We start from the raw sequence: 19,299 nt of genomic DNA, 5'->3' as shown, positions 1-19,299 counted from the left end.
TGCCAAACTAGGAAAAAGTCCAAGACGAGCAGCAATTAATGGAAGAGGCTGCCTTATAGATGTACTACCTACTTCACTTGTTATCTGCACCAAGCTGACCTTGGCTAAAAGACTGAACAGGGTTGGATTTGGTTGATACTTGGATGGGAGACCACCAGGAAATCCCCAGGCTAGAGACATAAATTGAGCTCAATTTCAATTTTAAAAAAAATGGTTTTATGTGACAGGTTATATAAGCAAGTTGTTGGCTTCCAGATTAATACTTTTATGCAATTGTGCCACAGAGAAGAAAGCTTTTCACAAACTTTATACTCCACAGCAGTCTACTCACAACTAGCCAGCACAATCAGGGATACTATCACATTTAGAAAGCAGCAGGATGGAGAAGGCATGCTAATATTGGATCCTGGCTATTATAACAGTACTGGACAAAAAATGAAAGTACATTAGACTTATTGAATGTACTTACTTATAAACGAAGTGTAAACCAAAGCTTTTTGTTACTTCAGTTGTTTTTAACTTACGACACAATATTGCTTAACTAAAGAATTAAAAAAACACTTTCCACAGCAGGTTAATTAAACAAGTCGCAGGAAATGTATTTCAATTTTTTTCATAATTTATTGCAAAACTTTAGATAGGATAGTGCATAACTGCTATTCTTGGGGCATAACAATATACAACCACTCTAATAGGACTACAGTTTTGTTTTTTTTTTAAAACACATCTGTCATAAAAGTCATTCTCTAGCAAATTCAGCTATTCCTTCCTTTGCTCCTGGACCTCTTTCTGCCTCGACTTCTTGAAAGAGACAAACTTCTACTACGGCTACGTGTCATGCTCCTGTTGTGACTCCGTCCTCTCTTCTTTTTACTGTGTGACCGTTGCCTTCCACGGCTGCCTGATTTCTCAGAAAGGTGACTTTTCTTATGCTTACGATGAGATTTTTTTCTTTCAGATTCTCCATTTCTTTTATTGTATGAATGATCTGGACTTTGACTGTTCCTCCTTCTTGATCTGCTATAATGTTCTTCATAGTATCCCAATCTATGTCTCCTTTCAGAGTTTTTACCTGCCTCTTTAGCCCACTCAGTGGAAATGTGAATATCTCTGTTGGCTTCCCAGAACTCATTATTTGGATTTTTGAATACATGAAGAAAATTACAGTGCTTTCCTCTTGGACACTTTTGCCTTTCAAACAAACCTGAAAAGGGATTTTTTTTATTAGTTACCAAATTTGAAGTCAGATTAGGTTTCCATCCCAACACACCTTGTGACTTATTTTTGTCTGCAAAATAATCATAAAAGAGCTCTTTGTTCACCATCCAGATAATCAGCCAGTGGACAGAAATATTTAGGCAAGACTGTTTTCACAAATGTTAGCTTTTTCCAGAATATCCCATACATAGCCCTGTGTATGTCTGAGAGATGCTTCTTGCAGCGTATTCCATAATACAGCAGTAGCTAAACATGCTGCCGCTGTCACACAAAGTTACCAGACCTACAGAAACTTGCCAGTTTAGAGAGAGGGAGCCCTAGTCAGTGAACAATTGTGGTCAGCAATCTGCTGAATGGAAAGCTAAGTGGTATGGAAGCAGAACTGAAAGTTATATTTCACCGTCTGACCGCTTCCTACTCAGTTGATAAATGTTGATTTCTAGGCACAATCACTGCAAAACTGGGGGGGGGGGGCGAAACAACCCACACAGGCAGAAATGTAACCACCAAGAATTTCACTGACTTACCACAAATAGCTGTTTTCCACCTTGTTACTGGACAAAACTCACACTGCAGCTGCCGCCCTGCATACCACCGACCATTGAATAAAGTAAGAGCCTCCTGACATTCTTGCTCTCTTTAAAAATCAAATTGAGAAGATATTGCTAGAATGTCATGAAACTAGCAGCACTGAAACAAGGGATAGTGCAAAACAAACAAAAAACGCCTTGACAACTTTATGGGAAACCCTAGTCCTGCACAGTAAAGTGGATGGCCCTGAATTATCTTAATGTTTAACCGGAAGAGTCTGAATATGATTAAAATCCTTTGTGTGAGAGGAAATCCTGAAAAAGAATGGTTCTTGGTTTTGTGAAGGATCTACTCCCATTCATGTAACCCACTGCAGATCTTGTTCAAACCAGGGCAGAGTTACAGGAGATTAATGCTCGAAAAGGGCCACTGACCTACTGAAATACACCTCCTCAGTGACAACCCAGTAATGCTTTGCCTTGTTTTAATGCAAACATCCAGAAAACTGTTTATTGTTAAATACTTACGATTGATATTGAACATACACATTTCCTCGAAGATGAGGTTCAAAGTTACAGCTCACCTATGTAAAAGATAAAACTTCATTCAAGCAACGTATGGAAAAAAAACTTATCTACATAGCATTTCCCTTAATTTTGGAAATAGAGTTTCCTTGTGTCCATATTAGGCTTTAATCTTATGCACACTGAATTAGGAATTAGACCTATTTCAGGCAGGGCTTAGTTCTGAATTGGCAGACACAGGACTGCACAATAACGCACGTTTACAAGATGCACTATTTACACCATGCAAAGCATTAATTTCACCGTAGTGAAATTAGTACAGTTCACCGTAGTGAAAGACGTACAAGCTGGTCGTGTGATTGCTTTTAGTTTATCTTAGTAAGCAAACAGCTGTTTTCATAGGTAGAGAGTAGGCCTGTGAAATTCAAAACTGTATCTGTTAAAAATGGCATTTTGCTCCACTCTTCAGAGTCCAACAAGTATACCTTTCAGCATTCAGCTAAATCTTCCCAACCAAATCTAACTGGAACACTAACTCTTTCCTTGCTGGGTTGAAGAGTCAGAGTTTAAATGTTCCTTATGAGTCCAAGTCACACCAACCTCACGGCAGAACTGGGATCAAAGAAGACTTTAAGGAAACTGGTATGTCGGGGCTACAGGTGAGGGGCAGAGAGAGAGAGGAAAAAAGTGCTTTTATGTTTTCAACCTGTAAACCGATCACAAGTTCATCATGAGATGTTTTTCTGCCCTTTGTTTGGCTTATCGGCACCACTTCACGTCAGGGATTTTGCTCCGCAAGAAAAAGCACATAAGCTCATCTACGGCCAATGTAACAGCTTACTCTGCCTCCCCACTTCTATCACACGAGACTGAGGGCCCTACCTTTTTCACAACTTCTCCGTTTCTAAATACATAATTATTAAGGCACGCAGGAAATAGCAAAGTGTATCACATCATACCTTGAACTGAATAACCTTCCCCACATTTTTGAATTCAGGAAGTACATCCTCATAGAAATCGAGGAATTGCTGATAAATTTCCTCCTCGCTGTATTCCAGGCTTGCATCTGTGTCGTAGTCATCCCTCTTACACTGCTCCATCCCAAAAGTAACAAACATTCCCCTGATAAGAAGTGTTTGACTAGAGCTTGGATAATTATGTTTCCGAGAACACCTACAATTAAAAAGAAAAAGGCACTTCATTCTGAACCTACTAAAACTATAATCATGTACTATGGGTTTTACTAGGAACATCAAGCACTTTTGTTAGCAATATTTATCACTTGCCTTAAAACAGTTCTTGGTGCAACTGACGTTTTAAGTTTGGATGATTAAATACGTATCTATAGAGTCTCACACATTGATTTAAATAATCCACCAGTTATTATTTGTCACCCTCAGTTTTCCCCCCAATTCCTTTAGCATGCTTAGAAGCCTCAAGAGTCAAGCGGAACCTTCTGTTACTTCTGATAGGAAATGGAGATAAGAAATCAGTTTAGAAACTGTTTCTCTTACTTTATCTGAAGTGCCATCTAGATTAGTACTTCATCTATTTATTTTTCTTGCATGTTGTTCAAGAATGCAAGTTTGTGATGAGAGAGTGGCCAAGGAACATATATTTTTAATTTCAAATGCATTCATTTAAATAACATGATGCTTTTCCTTTCACTGATAAAGGATCTATTTTCATCTCTAAAGAGTGTCCTGCACTACATTTAAGTTTATGCGCCTCACTACTAAAAATAGCAACTAATAAAGTATGGGTCAATTCCTTTTCCTTTATGCTCTTGTCTTCAGCCAGAGGAAAGAATGAAAGCAGACCTGGATAAGTTCCAGAACAAACATAGGAATAATGTTCTGTCACAGTATTTCTGTGTGACACACAGAAATCAAAGAAAGAACAGGATGCAGTTGATTGTATCTTGAAATTGGAAATACATTTTCTCTAACACTTAGATGAACCATTCAAGTATGGTGACTGGCCCATATTTCCCTGAAGTACAGCTTGAGGCTGAGGTCACCTGCCACACTTATGGCAGAGGTCTCAAACAGATGTTGTCACAGATTCTGCATGAGAATTAGTTTATTAGCCTAAGGACTTAGCACTGAAGCCTTTTTCACTAGAGAGAGAAAAAAGTAAAGAAAATTAGGAGTATCAGATTATGCCATTAAAAGGAATTTATTAAATAAAAACCTTTCCTGTAAACCTGAGCTACTTATTCACCATTTAACTGCTCTGGGAGCATTTTTCATTAACCAAATACTAAAACTTGAATTGGTTGTTGCTGAATATCAATATAAAACTCTTGAAACTAATCAACTGAAACTTGATCTGATTATACCTTCAGGTGAGGCAACTACAGATGAAAATTATTTCCAACTCTGCCAATAAATAGAAATGTATTTGCAGTTCTCTTTAACAGAATAAAAGCATGTTTTGACTTCAAACTGGTATGAGTCACCCCCTCATCAGATTACTTTCAGTGGTCAGCAGGCTAAAAATTGACTTCATAAATACAATGTGGCACACAGAGAAAAAAACAATAGTCATTTGATGTTTACCAGTTATAATTAATTGGGAAGCATGGAATGTTGGAGTTTTGAATCAAGTTTTAGATTTGAGGAGAAACTGAAGATTTGAGCTCTGAAAGGATCTGAGTTTTATCTTCGTCAAATCACCTAATTGGGATCCAAACCTCTAATAATACACCTCAGACAACTGTACTGAGCTCAATACATTTGATTTTAAAAAAAATGGTTGTATGCCACGAATATATCTATTCCAACTGGGCCAATTCTTTCTCCTTCCTAACGTTTGAGGACTTCAGACATAGTGGGGAAAAAACTTTAAAAGCTTGCTACATAATAGAAGTAAACCATGGCAACTATATTGATCACATAAACTGCACGGCAACAATAACTTATACCCTACATTTGTGATTACAAAATAATTTCACATACAGAATGTGAATTTCAATGATGTGCATGTCAGCAAAACCACAGTCTCCCATGTGCCTGCAGAAGTTGAAAGCTAATCTGGAGATGACCACGAAAGGTGGGAGAAAAAATGAGACTCCTTTCCAGGTGAAGAAGCTTGCTCATTAACTACTAAAAGCACGGCTATAGCTGCCATTCTATGCACCACCAGATGTACAATGTTTAAATGTTTAAAATAAAGCATTTTTCTAAAGATTAACATAGCAAAGCAAGAATCACATAACCAGTATTCCTGAACAAACAAACAACAAAAAAAAGGATGGAACATGGTATGTCATAGGCCAAGATGAAAAAAAATGATTTCATGTGAGTCTAAATTAAAATAAAGTTGATGGCTGTTTATTTCAAGAGGGAAGATGTTTCACAGAGTGAATCTCATCCTTAGGCTATAAGTCAAAATACTTAAATTATTAATTATTTAACACTGTAGAAAAATCAATTTCTAGTTATTTTAATGATTCCATTAGAAATGAATTACCTGTCTCCAAATCTGCAAGCTCCAGTCTTAATATAGAATGGGCAATTGGCACGATCCTTTTCGGTGCCTATATTCTCTGGGGGCTCAGGATTGTGCCAAGTAGTTCCATTTTCTAGCTGTTTTTTTTTTAAGATATCAGAATAATAGAAACAAAATACAGTTAATAAATGCATTCTGATAATTAAATTAATCTAATTAATCACATTTTCTATAAAACATTTATTAAGAAATAGAGGGGGAAATAACATTTTATCACTAAACCTGCATTCTCAGTTTTACATAACAGCAGTATCTAACATTACAAAAGATTTAAACAGGCAAAATTTCCTAATAAAAGGCATATCACTTCATGATGAATTTAATGACATCACTTTTATTACTTTCTGAATACATGTCTTTAGATCAAAATAAAGCTGCCCAAAATGTGCCCCTCTGAATTATGTAACATGTAATTAATTTTTTTTGTTCCTTTCCCATTTATGTTGACATACATAAAAGTTCCACTAAAGATATTATTTTCATGCTTTCACAAAGCATTTTAGCTAATATGTGCACTGTTCCAGATATATATCTTATTATTTATGAAAGGTATATTGTATTAAAATTGCTGATAGGCAGCAATATGAAAAAGCATAATTAAATTTTTATCACTTTTTCATTTTACATATTTCTAAAGCAGGATTGGGCAACCTGCATACAGTCCCCAATGCCTTCTCCCAATGTCCAGAATTAAGCTGCTAAATTTCAGTAACAAAACATGAAAAAGAGGTATGGTTTTCCACAAAATGAAATAGGTGTATAAGCTGTTAAAATTAGGTTAGCACACCCCTCCCCCAGAAAAAGACCCAGTAACTCTCCTATCATCTCACAAAAATTCACCACAAATCCTAGCACCACCCATTTGGTATTTGCATTTACAGTGGTCCTTTATCTATCCCAATTATTAATTAAAAACCATATCTCTTGTTAGCCAAGAAGTTCCATGTCCCTGCTCTAAACATACCTGACTTTCAGCCTGGTCCAACATCTTCTGCACAGCCTCCTATAAATGGTGCAAATACAGAACTAGTAAAAACTTTGAATGGTGACATCTGATTTGTTTAGTTAAGATCAAAATGTTCAGTTTTAAGTATTGCTTTGTTTAGTCCAATTGAGAAAAGGCTTATATATTATTCTAGTGTATTCATGCACACACACGCGCACACAATATACACACAGTGATACAAAACATTTAAGTTATATTTTAAATAATTTCCTCCACATCTACTCCCTGCCACTCACCAATAATGGTATTCCCCTTGTCCACAATTAAAACAGATAAAAAAATATAAATGAATATAGAAGATATTCTGACTTTTCAGTTTTGCAAGTCAGTGTAAACATGGCAGTATAATTCTGCAAGCGACTTAAAGACATTATGAATGCTTTGTCATAGGTACAGATCTTTTAAATTTGGAAGAGACAGGTTCCCCTTCTAATATAAATTATAGGGGACAAGTATCTGGCCATTGTGCCATAAACTCTGCAATCAAATTGTGTACTAGAAACACTGATTTCAAAGTAACTGCCCAGAGTGCCTCTCGGGGGACGGGGGGGATGGACAGTGGCAAAATTTGATAGATAGATAGATAGATAGATAGATAGATAGATAGATAGATAGATAGATAGATAGATAGATAGATAAAATAAACTTTCTCAATGCTACCTATCAGGTCAAATATGCTCAACTGCACTTACTGCACTGATCGGTGGCACTTCTAACTGAGCAAATAATAATGTCTGTATAGCAAAGCTCAGAGCTCCAGAATAAAGTTGGGTACCAATATACCAAAAATGGTTCAATATGTAAAAAAAAGATATCCTAAGACAGTAAGGATAATTAAGAATTAGTCAACAGCTTTGATTTTCCACTATAAAACAGAACTTGAGTCGCAACCTATGATACTCAAAGGGTCATTCAAATTACACGGTTCCTCGGTGATGATATTCACACCAAGTCCATTTCTTGTGGGCGTTAATATCAGATTTATTGTAGCTTGGCTTTTATGTAACACCTAACCTTTTAGGGCTTGTGGGCATTTTGGAATATGTTGCGGGTGTTCGTGCAAAATGACCACTTGGAAATGTTGCTCATTCACAAAATAGCTGCCACAGAGGACATAAGCTATTACAAAGTAAGCTATCTACCACACCCTCCAGCACTTCTTACCTTTTGTGGCCACACTTTGAAACAGCACTAGGTGCAGCCACCCATCACTTTTATTTTCTAAGAAATCTTATGGGACTCATTTAGGATCCTGGGCTTTTCTTGGAATTAAATGATGCTGAAGGCCGATGTGTTGCTTTGTAGCATTACAGACTTCTCTCTCTTTTTAAAAAATCAAAATACCTTTTTCAATGTAAAAACTAGGTGAAACAAAGACCCTGAGAGGCATCAAAGGAGACTTCCATGATGCATCCAGGTATCACACTGGGTCTCCTGATGTAGAACTTTTCCTTTCTGTCTTAACTTCCTTTGAAGCCCTCAGCTTCCCTCTTAGTTCCCAACCACAGTAACTAAAATCATAATTAGACAGCATTTAGTGTACAACGTTGTTTATTTAATCTACCTCTGCACTTAGGAAACAGTGAATCACCAGTATTTAAAGAAAATATATAATACTTTCCTAGGTCATGCCATTTCACTAGTTTAAATTAATGCTTTCTAGTCTTTCACAAAGTTTTATGAAGAATAATTCTGTACTTGTTATTTCTCCGACCCAGGTTTCTCTCTTTAAGTGTGTTTTAAACATCAATATAAAGTGACAAATCCCACCTTTTTGCCAAGGAAATGAGCAATAGACATATTCATTTTTTACTTTCAAACATCCTATAGAGTGTATTCTTTTACTGCAAGTATAACAGTAAGAGACTAGCCAAGTTAAGAGATTTGCTTGGGAGGGTTAAGACCCCAGTCATAAAATTCAGAGGCAAATAAGATCATAATTATTTCCCTAGAAGCTGAACAAGATAATCAGAAATTAACCTGTACAAACTAAACCTTTGTAATATGTTTCTTCTCCCACTTAAAAGCTATAGAAAAAGATACGTCTTGATGAATAAATCAGGTAAAGATGAGCTGCAACATCTTTAAGTGAAAAAATAGTTAAGGAACCGCAGCAGTATAATTCCATGTTAAGAACTTGAAACAAGATTGATCTTTATTTTCTACACCTTTAAATAAAGTTTACGTAAGTCACATATAAGAACAATTTTCTTGCATCTACATCCTCCTAGCTAGAAGCCTACCTGCTTATTCCAGACCTATTGTACCAAAAACCATGGAGTTTTTTCATCTGCCACTACAAGAATAGAGATGGTAGCTTGGTCACAATCACTGACCAAGAAAAGGGGATGAGCTATTGCAAATTTGTGATTCTTCTTTCTTTCTGTCTCAGAAAATTTATAATTGTCAGCTGTAGTAAGGTAAGGCAAGTATACAAAAAGGATACTAACTATCTGAGAAGTCTGAAGGGAAAAGTTGGGCCATTATTCTATTTTCTTTCCAATTTAACACAATGAAAAAGATATGTAAGAATTGTAAAAACTGGTCACTTAAAGATAGGGCAGGACAATTAACTCAGCAATGTAAGTAGCCATTTCCTGCCTTTCATTTTTAAGGCTGAAACAGTATTTACGGTGCAAGCCAGTCCCTTTACTCTTAGAAGTATTAGTTTAATAGCTTACATAATATGAATTAATTTAGAATTAGTAAGCCAGAGTCACTGAAATTAAGCATGTGCACAAAACTGAAAATGTGCTTTGTTTTAAACCCCAAAGAAGCATACTGCATTCAGGAAGTTCTACCAAACCATTCTGTAGGGCTGTGGTTGGCCTGAAACAGAGCTTAGAAGGTTTTTGTTGAACAAAGCTAGCCAAAACAAAACCACAGGGAACCTGGAGGGATTTTATGGAATGGGCAGTGCACACTGCCCCCTTTCTCCCCATTCAGCATATCCTACTGGCCTGCCCAACCACCAACATCACCTATACTTTCCTGTCCCTACTTTCCATCAGCTGCCATTGCTGTGCCTACAGAGCATATTCCACTAGCCCACCTGAGTCCCAAACATCCTTTCCTGCTCTTCCCTGTCCCCTCTGGCTGCCACCACTGATGTCCTTGGCCTTTCTCTGACCTTATCTTCTCTCTTCAAAACCCCACCACCCAGGGATCAGCCTGCACCTGGAACAAAACTTAGTCACATGAGCTACCCCAAACTAGCTTGCTATGAACACACTATTTAGCACATTCCAACTCAAATCTCTGTTTAAAAATCTGGTACCTCACTGAAGTCACTTAGGACTCTGTTATAACATGAGTACTATGAGAGGATATGCATTGGATTTATCCTCCTAGAGCAGGAATCACCTCTCTTTCTCTCTTCATTTGTTGTTTTTGGTCTTCCTCCTCTTGTTCTTTCTTTTGTTGTTTTTTCCATTCTTCTTTTATTTTTTGCTAAAAAAAGAACATAAACCATTCATTCATCTAGAAAATTCATTTCAAATTAATGTTTACAAATATTGTTTCATGGTATTAAATTTATTAAAGGGGTTAATTGATTACTTAAAATTACTTAATTAGGTGTCTGGTTTTCAACCCGTGAATCAATTCAAATTCATTTGCCTCTTTCCCAAAAATTTCAACGTGGGTAAATTTTGTGACTCAGTTTTCTCAAATAGCTAGAGAAAAACAACACAGTAGAAAATCTGACAGTTGCAAAAATGACGGCCCAATAGAGACAACACAGTCCACCCAAAAATGGGGGCCGAGTAATCTCTTATATACAGCAGAAAGGAAAACAAAACAGAAGAGATTTTGAACCCAGTTTCAAGGACTTATTCTTGAGCTATTGGAGCAGCTGATATTCTTTGATTCCAGATCCCTACTTTCTTCAGTAAATCTTATTCATCTGTAGTTCTTGGATTTCTTGTGAGCTGGCCTAAGTAGTTCACAGAAGTTGCTTAAACTGTCAGGCTTCACCCCACAGGCAAGGATAAGCCACAGAGGCCAGCACACGAGAAATCCAAGAGCTACAAATAGGTTAAGATTTATAAGGGGGAGAACAAAAGAAAAGGGAAGCCATAACCAAAGACTTTCGGCAACTACAGGTATGCAAGAAGAAACCCTATATATAAAAAAATGACAAATACTCCTACATTTTGTATTCTTTCCCACACTTTACAACATAGCACTTAATCCCTTCTTTTGGAAGGCTGGTTGGTCTCAATTTGTTCTTTATTTTTCTGTCAGATTTGCTATCATGTTATTTTTATTTGATCGCATGGGAATTTTCACAATTTTTATAATACCCATCAATATTTTTTTGCTTCATTTAAAAAAAAAATTAAAAAAGAAGAAACATTGAAGAGAAAGCAGTGCAACAACAGTAACAATGCTACATTTTCAACATTAGTTCATGGCCAAATGGAATGTTGCTCTCTTTTTTTGAAGTAAAGGCATCAATGAGGTTTTATCATTCAAAAGTTAGCTCCAGCAATCTATTTCACTGCTTCAAAGGATATACTATACCTCTTCTTCTTCTTGATGTTTTCTGGCTGCCTCTTCTCTTTCCTTCCTGATCTTGAAAGCTTCTTGAGCCTTTTCTTCCCTTAGCAACCACTCTTCATGAAGCCTTTGCCTTCAAATATAATCAGGTTAATAGTGAATCAACAAACTAAATATTTTATTTCATTTTTAACAATTCTATTTGCTATTCCTTCTTTAAATTAACTGTGGAAAATTAACATGTCAGCAACAGTGAGGTTGCAATCCCATACATCCTGAGTTAGGGGTAAATTCCATTGAACCCCTGAGGCATATCTCCGAGTAGCTATGAATAAGACTAAGAAGGTGTATATATAAGCTTTATATATACATTTTATACCTAAAATTTTATATATAGACTATCAGAAGACAGGTTTAGCAGCTTATACATAGAGTATTTATAGAGTAATCAATTAAATGATAGGGAAAATAAGATAATGTTCTACATATATTAAATTGTTTACACACTTTGCTATTTATATACTTCAGTCTTTCAATTTATATGCCTAGAATGAATGTCAATGGACTTAATTCTAAGTAAACATGCAGAAATTTGAGCTGCCTGTTATAGGTTACATTTGTTTATTCACCTTTCAGCTTCAAGTTGTTGCTCTTCTTCATTCAGATCTTCTTCACAGGCTGGTTCACCTCTATTTGTGTTTTCTGAAAAGGAAAGGAATTACATACATAATTTTGATTGCTCATCTTTAGTTAGGAGGCAGATCATTGCATTCCAGATTATCTAAATAACCTAAACAGACATCTGCAAACGCAACATATTTGAAGTAATCATGCATTACATTTCCCCAAACTTGGCCAAGATAATGAAAGCAGTCATTATAGTATTAGTGCATTTCAGTTATAGGAAGTCAATTCTGCTTGAATATCATAACTTAAAATTTCTGATTATACAACCAATTACCAAGAAAGGTGGTTGGCTCCCCTATGTCTAGCAGAAGCTGGATATTTATTTGCTGGAGATGCTTTAAATTAATTTACAACAACGTGCTCTATGAGGGATTACAATGCAACAGCCAGATGGCTAGTTGGGGAAACTAACTACAGTAGAGTCACATTAAGCTTAAGATTGCTATACTGGTTTTCAATACACTTATGGACCCAATTCAAAGTGCTGGCTATGACCTATAAAGCCAGGTTTGACATACTGCTGCGTTACATCAGGTACTGCCTTACCAAGCATAACTCTGCCTGCCTGCTCTGTGTAATATAATGACCCCAGAAGTACAAACAGCTCCTACCCTTCTCTTATTTCAGAAGGCCCTGAAAATAGCCTCTTCAATCGGCCTTTGACCATAGCAAGTAGTTGTGGGAAACCGTCTAGTAACTGTGTTGTTTAAATGTGGATTACAGGTTCTAGGGTCCTTTTGTCATACACTGCCCAGAGTCTGTAGTATGAAAATACTGTCAAATAAAATATAAATAAACGAGTTCTTAAGCAGGGGATTGGTCTAAATGGCCTAAATGACCTAATTCAGTTCTATGTTTCTGTGGTCAGTGATGCAACCTTGACTTCCAAACCTCACTGGAGAGCCAAGGACTAACCTAAATGATATAGTCACTTCATCAAAATGAAAGCAGTGTAGATTAAGATTTAATTGTATATCAAAACGAACAGGATCTAACAATGTTATCAAAGGGAATGTTGCTCTTTTAGGGCATAGCTTTCCAGACAAATTCTCTAGAGATATTACAAACATTCCTTTCCCCCAAGAAACACTTGAGGTTTCCTCAAGTCTGCAGATATTTCCATTTTGTCCATTGACTATCTTGTACAGATTACATAAGAACTCAAACTCTTAATAATTAACAACCTCTTTTACTATTTAATCAAATGCATAAAATTACTAAGAAACTGCCAACATAATTATCTTTTGTAATCTCTAAGGTATTTGCAATATACATCATATCGTATCTCTTTTCTAAATAGTGGAAAATCACAACTCTCTGATCACTAGAACACAGCTCACAATCAGAAATAAAAATCTGTATTTCTTTATTCATATCAGAATACATTTTCTTTTACCTGAATCTCTCAGTCTTGCTAGAACTTGTCTCCTTTTCTTCCGCTTCTCTTTCTTCAAAAGTGCTCTGTACCTTTTGTGGCTGAAGATTAAATAGTTTATCTTTTATTTTTGATAACTGATAATTGCTCAAGTACCCCAAATAATAAGATTCTCAGATCTTAAACATACAACATTTAAACAGATTATGTTGTAATCCTACCTCTATTACTAGGAATTAATTCTATTAAACTTAATGGAATTTCTGTGGAATATGATGAATATCATCTCAAAAATAAAACTTACTGACTTTTGTGGATTTTACTTCTGGTAAATGCATTCCATTCTTAATTATTAAAATTGTCAAGTATTAAAACATCCAACAAAAATAAAAGAATGCATATGATTTCAACCTAGAAATAATATACTGTGGAACTATACAGAATACAAGTCAAAGTAGTAAGGCCTCCTTCAAATCTTTAATGCTTGGCATTAAAGCTTAACGCCTGGTGATTTCATGGACACATGCCATGTCTATTTTCTTGACAACACCATCAAGCTAATTTTCCATTATCATCTTCTCGGAATAAAAAATATTTGGGATGAATGTCACTTCTGTAATTCCAAATCAAACATATATACTACCATTTCCCCCCCATAAATGCTTGACTATTAAAACATACATTTGCAGTTACATTCTAGAACCAGAGCTTCCACTATAGGGCCCACAGGGACTATACAGAATCTACTGGTGCTTAGCTAAGACTCTGTGAACATGCTTTGTTTTGTTTTGTTTTGCTAGTTTACAAAGTTGGGTGCTAGCTCCAGCATTAATTCTATTTTTTTCCCCCGATCCTTCTGGGAACAGAAGAATATAGTCTGCGTATACCTGTGCTTTTTTTTTTTTTTACTCAGCCGCGAGCACTGAAGGCCTGTCTTGAATTCGGATATAAATTGAGAGCAGGGATAGGCGGGTGTAATCCTTTCCTCTTAGCTGTTGTTTCAAACCAGATCCAAAGGCTCACTTGGAACTTATATTAGAAGGGGTAGGGGCTTGAAACTAATAGCATCTATTTCTGCTATGCAAAATTCACACACGACTGTCCAATCAAAGATAGTACCGTAGAAGAAACATCACATAGCTCTGTATCAAACAGGCCAAAAATGTTTAAAAGTAATTAAATCTAGAAATGACATCTCAAGAGAGAAGAGGAGAAAGACAGTAGCTAGGTTTACACATGTACATTCATCCAAGTAAACCATATTATGGCTTAGCATTATGGCCTAGCTCACACAACACACTAAAGTTAATGGTTGTTTTGCCAGAATGCACTCAACCCAGAGGAGTCTCAGCCAGATACAATGATGGAAAAAATGATGATGTGGATATAGTAATGTCACAATGCAATCCCCACCCTTCCATAACTTGCATCCCAACATTTAACACAAGTATGCAAGTTGGAGTGGTTCTGATGTGCATGTTTTTTTTCATACCCCACCCCCAAGAGGCAGCAATAAATAACTAAGCCCTATTTTACGCTAGCCAGTTGTGGAGAGCCAGTCACAGTATTCTGGTAGAGAGGAGTCCTTTCAGACAAGTACCTCCCTCCAACTTGGATTTTAATTAAGCACTTAGATTGGTACTTTTTTTTTTTTTTAGCCTCGTAAGTTTACATTTTTCGGGAAAAAGGGGCTTGTGGCAACTGTAAATGTCTGACTGAATAGTTTCCCATTGTAGCCATTTTGGGAATTGAGATGCAGTGTTTTACAAAAATACTCAGTATACTGTCCCAAATTCTTAAATCTGTTGCTCCTCTATTTTTCTGTAAAGGAACATATTAGTACTGAATAATGAAAACACAGAAGGCTTACTATTAATTTCGAATCTATTACTCTCCATCCCTAACTGATGCCCTAGCTTATTTATCACACACACAAACCCCTCCTTTTCCTTACATTATGAACCACATTAGCCCGTTTTGCAGCTTTCCCCATTTAAGCTGACATTCAAAGTTCACGGTATCTAAACTATATTTCTATTCTCTGCGGACCACTGCTGAATCTCTCCAGAGATCTTTGACATTACAGTTCGCTAGCTGTCTCTTGCAAAATAAACCTTCTTTATTCTTACTCCGTTAACAGCCACCGAATTCAGGACTACCAGCTCCTCAGTTTCCCGTTCAGAGAGGAAAGATTACTCCGACCACCCAAGAGCAACAAGTGAGAACCGGGAGCTCAGGCTGACAAACGCTACTTCCACGACACCGCCTTCAAAGCGAGGCAGGACACTCTCAACCTACCTACTGAACCACGACACTCAACTAGCCCCCTCTTACCTCAATTTCACCATCCCCTCAATTGGCGGCCGCGACGGCGACGATACGGACGCCGCCATGTTACAGTTTCCAGGATCATCACGTGACGACAGACAGTCGGACGTGACGCAACTCCTCTTCCCATGAGGGTGTTCCTTATGATTCCGGCAGGGTCCTGAACAAAGCGAGGCGAATGGACGGCTCGAGGAAAGGACTGGACCATAGAGATAGAAATGATAGATTTGTAGGCATCAAAATCTTTACTGACGCTTACGGTCTGAGTTCAAAAGAAACTGAGTTTTCACTTTTAGAGCTCAAAATAACAGCACGAGTCTCTAGATACAGAATTACAACTGAAAAAAGGGCAAACCCTTTCCATTCCTTCTTAGACCTTGAATTGCCCATAGTAATCAGTGGAAAGATCCAAGTGGCCCAGTGGCACAGGAATTTTGCAGATAGTTATTTTAAAAAAATACGTACTTTCCCTATCCCGCCTTGCTTTTGGGACTGCCTGACCCGGCTGGCTGCCAGAAAAAGAAAGGATTTGTAGTCTTTACAAAGAAGGAAGGAACGAAAGAGCACATAAAAAACCCCAAAACTCCCTGCTTGGCTGGCATTGAATGTTAATGTAAATTTCGTGTACTTGTACATTGAAATGCAATGGCAGATCAGGATAATTTTTCTATCTGAAGCGCTTTGCTTTCAGATTCCATCCAAAGCAGGCCACCCCCACTGCAATGCCAGACAGTGCAAAATATCCATAACATACGCATTTAACTCTAAGCGTGGATCCTCTGAAAGCAGTTGAGTGGTTCATACATGTAGCTGCATAGGATGTCTGCAACAAAGAGGAACAAAGTATGGCAATCTCCACTCTACAGTGATGTCAAGGCACAGGTCCTTCTTTATGTGCCTGCATTGTGACACCACTGTGGGGCAGGACTTGCACAATTACATAACTGCACATCATTAAGTGCTGCAAACAGGTCTGCAACTAGGGGCAAGTGGGGCATGTTTCCTGGGCGCCGCGCTGGTGGGGCACCAATATGAGCACTGGGGGGGGTGCCAAAATGGGTGCGGAATCCATGTTTACCCTAGGTGACACAGTCCCTAGTTGCGGGCCTGATTGCAAAAGCACACCTTATACCTTGCTTGCTGGCAAAAACAGGCCAGCCAGCTTAGCTGGCTTTCTTTTTTCTGCCAAGAATTGCCAATTATGAGCTGAGAATAGACCAGCTGCAGCCTGCTGCTCCTCACCTGTTTGTTGCTGGCAAGAAATAATGAAAGTGTTATTTATGGATTGATTGCCCCCCTCTCCCTGGATTTTTTAAAAAATAATTCTGGAAATCAAGTTATTGCAGCCATTGCTATACCTATTGCCCCGGGACTTCTAGAACAAAAATGCAAAATTTCCTGTTTTTCAGGGTTTGTTTTTTTTAATGTGGTGCTTTTTTTCCATTATTTCATCCACAGCCCGCATCCAAGGTCACAGATATTTTGTAACACAGGTGGCAATAAGAAATGTGAAAGTGTATGCGTATAGAGTAAGCCTGAAGATTGTTGCTGGTGCATTAATTACAGAATCAGTAGCTAACAAACTATACAGTGTTACAATATTACCTAGTGGATAGATAACACAAGAAAGACTAGATTCCATTTCAGGGGCTAGTCTTCACTGAATTATAATTTTCTTTATTTTACATTTGACATTATCTGCAACTTCCTAGTCACTTTAGTGACAGGCAAGGCTTCCAAAAATCTTTAATTTCCTTTCTGTGAGTGAACAGTGATGGTAATACATTTATACTTTTTGCCCAAGGAAAGTTAATTTTTAGTGCAAACTGTGGTGATTAACTCCCTCACAATTTGAAACAGGTAATTTGTCAAAGACAGCAGCTAGTTTAAGTCTGACTGTAGCTGTTGATTAACTTACATGACAGTACATTTTTTACATTCCTGGGTCTTCCAACTTCAAAGCCATTTGAAGGGATGTGAAAAGACTTTTGCTTAATTACCCATATTTGTACCAAGAGTAGATTCATACATTATATTCAGTCATGGTTTTACTATGATTTATTGGATAAACCACAACTGCTTAGTTTCACATGTATACTAAGTAATAAATCATAGTTTTAAATCAGAAATGGATTTGCACAATACCCTACCCCAAAACAAAATTTGTATGCTTTCATATAGGATGAAAACCCATCATAGTGTATTTAAAATTTGAGTAATAAATAAATAAAATATGAAACTTTAATAGTATTGTTGGAAGGAAATCTTACCAGGTCCATTCCGAGCCAGGAATGAAAATTCTTAGGCGATTGCTTGAACAGAGATAATTTTATTTTCCAAGAGCATGTCCAGAGTCTGCTGGTTGGAGGTGGCCATACTTGTATTTCCCCACCAGCCCTTTATATAGGGACGCGGGTCTTATTGTTAGTGAAAAGAGCACGAAAGACGATGTTTTGTCTTAGCTGGATTGCGCTTAGTTGGTTTCCTGGAAGGGGGAGCTCTCTAAGAATTCTGAAAGAGGGTAATTGACTAAAGATCAGAGGCATCCCTGTGGTTGCATCCCCTATTTTTCTGCAGTTTCTTGATCTTCAGTCGATTAAGCTCTCTCCAGGCGGTGGCTTTTGCCCGTTGGGTTTAGGTTATTGTTATTCTGAGGGGAAGCCCCTTTTCCTTTACTTATGCTAAGGTGTTGCCTCTCCACCTTTGTCCTCTCAGTTTCCTGACCTGATCAGCTTGCGGGGAATTTGATCAGGTTATTGGGAGGTTCCTTTATGGCTCATGCTGGTATCGTCCTATTATTCTATTGGGATCCTTTATGTTTAAGTCATTTTCCTTCTATTTTTAATCTTAGTCTTTTGTCCTGAAGTTTCCATCTTCTTACCCAGTTTGGGGAAGTGTTTTTGGCGGGAAGCGTCTATCGGGGGAAGACGTGGTTCGAAAATGGCAGTTTGGAAGAGAAGGAAGGGGTTGCTTTAACCCTTCCAACAGTATATTTCATTTCATAATGGACTTAAGTATCATTATAGAACAGTTATAAATCATTTAATAACCAATGCTAACTGGATAGGATATAGGAGACAATCTGTCATGAGTACTGATGGCAAGCAGGAGGGGGCCTCTATCCAGGGGGGAAAACGCATGCGTAGTACTGAGGAATTAAGCAGCCATTCAAAGAGACACAGATCAGACCCACCTTAACTTTCGGGGTTTATCTGTCTGGGTTTTTCCCACGCTTCTTCAGTTTGCTAGGATTTTCTGTCTTATGTAGCAGTAATAAACACTAGAGACCTACTCCTCGTCTCAGCATGATTTCTGACTGTTAGGACACAACCAATGAAAAGTAAACAGAAGATTGATTATATAATCCATTTTGCATGAACATCGGAGTGTACATTGATTGATTTTTTTAAAAAAAAAACTTTTCAGTTCAGCAGGTTTTCAGAATAAAGTTTTCCTTCAATTTTAAGTACAAAGCCCAGAAACTCAGGAGTTCAACTAATCCTAAGATTAGCACTAGCTTCAAGATGTTTACTTTCTCTGGTGGCTAGAAAATTAGAAAAAACTCAGTGCTGTTGAAATATGAAAGTCAGGACATAGTTTATAATTTGCTATTAATA

The 19,299-nt window shown here is 37.3% G+C and overlaps 1 protein-coding gene across 1 annotated transcript; it reads right to left on the bottom strand.

Moving 5' to 3' along the window:
* Positions 1-574: 574 nt before the first annotated feature.
* On the bottom strand, positions 575-15,766 carry ZRSR2 (zinc finger CCCH-type, RNA binding motif and serine/arginine rich 2). The gene is made up of 11 exons (XM_063305111.1): positions 15,689-15,766; positions 13,376-13,455; positions 11,922-11,994; positions 11,317-11,425; positions 10,156-10,242; positions 6,751-6,789; positions 5,748-5,863; positions 3,233-3,446; positions 2,277-2,332; positions 1,746-1,855; positions 575-1,204 (listed from the first exon to the last, which is right to left on the bottom strand). The coding sequence occupies exons 1-11, from the start codon at positions 15,745-15,747 to the stop codon at positions 756-758; spliced, it is 1,392 nt and encodes a 463-aa protein (XP_063161181.1). The 5' UTR covers positions 15,748-15,766; the 3' UTR covers positions 575-755.
* Between the last annotated feature and the right edge of the window lie 3,533 nt (positions 15,767-19,299).

This window comes from Candoia aspera, chromosome 5 (genome assembly GCF_035149785.1).
Source record: "Candoia aspera isolate rCanAsp1 chromosome 5, rCanAsp1.hap2, whole genome shotgun sequence".
In the NCBI taxonomy this organism is placed as follows: domain Eukaryota; kingdom Metazoa; phylum Chordata; class Lepidosauria; order Squamata; family Boidae; genus Candoia; species Candoia aspera.
The sequence above is the reverse complement of the archived record's forward strand: the minus strand, read 5'-3'. Positions and strand labels throughout refer to the sequence as shown.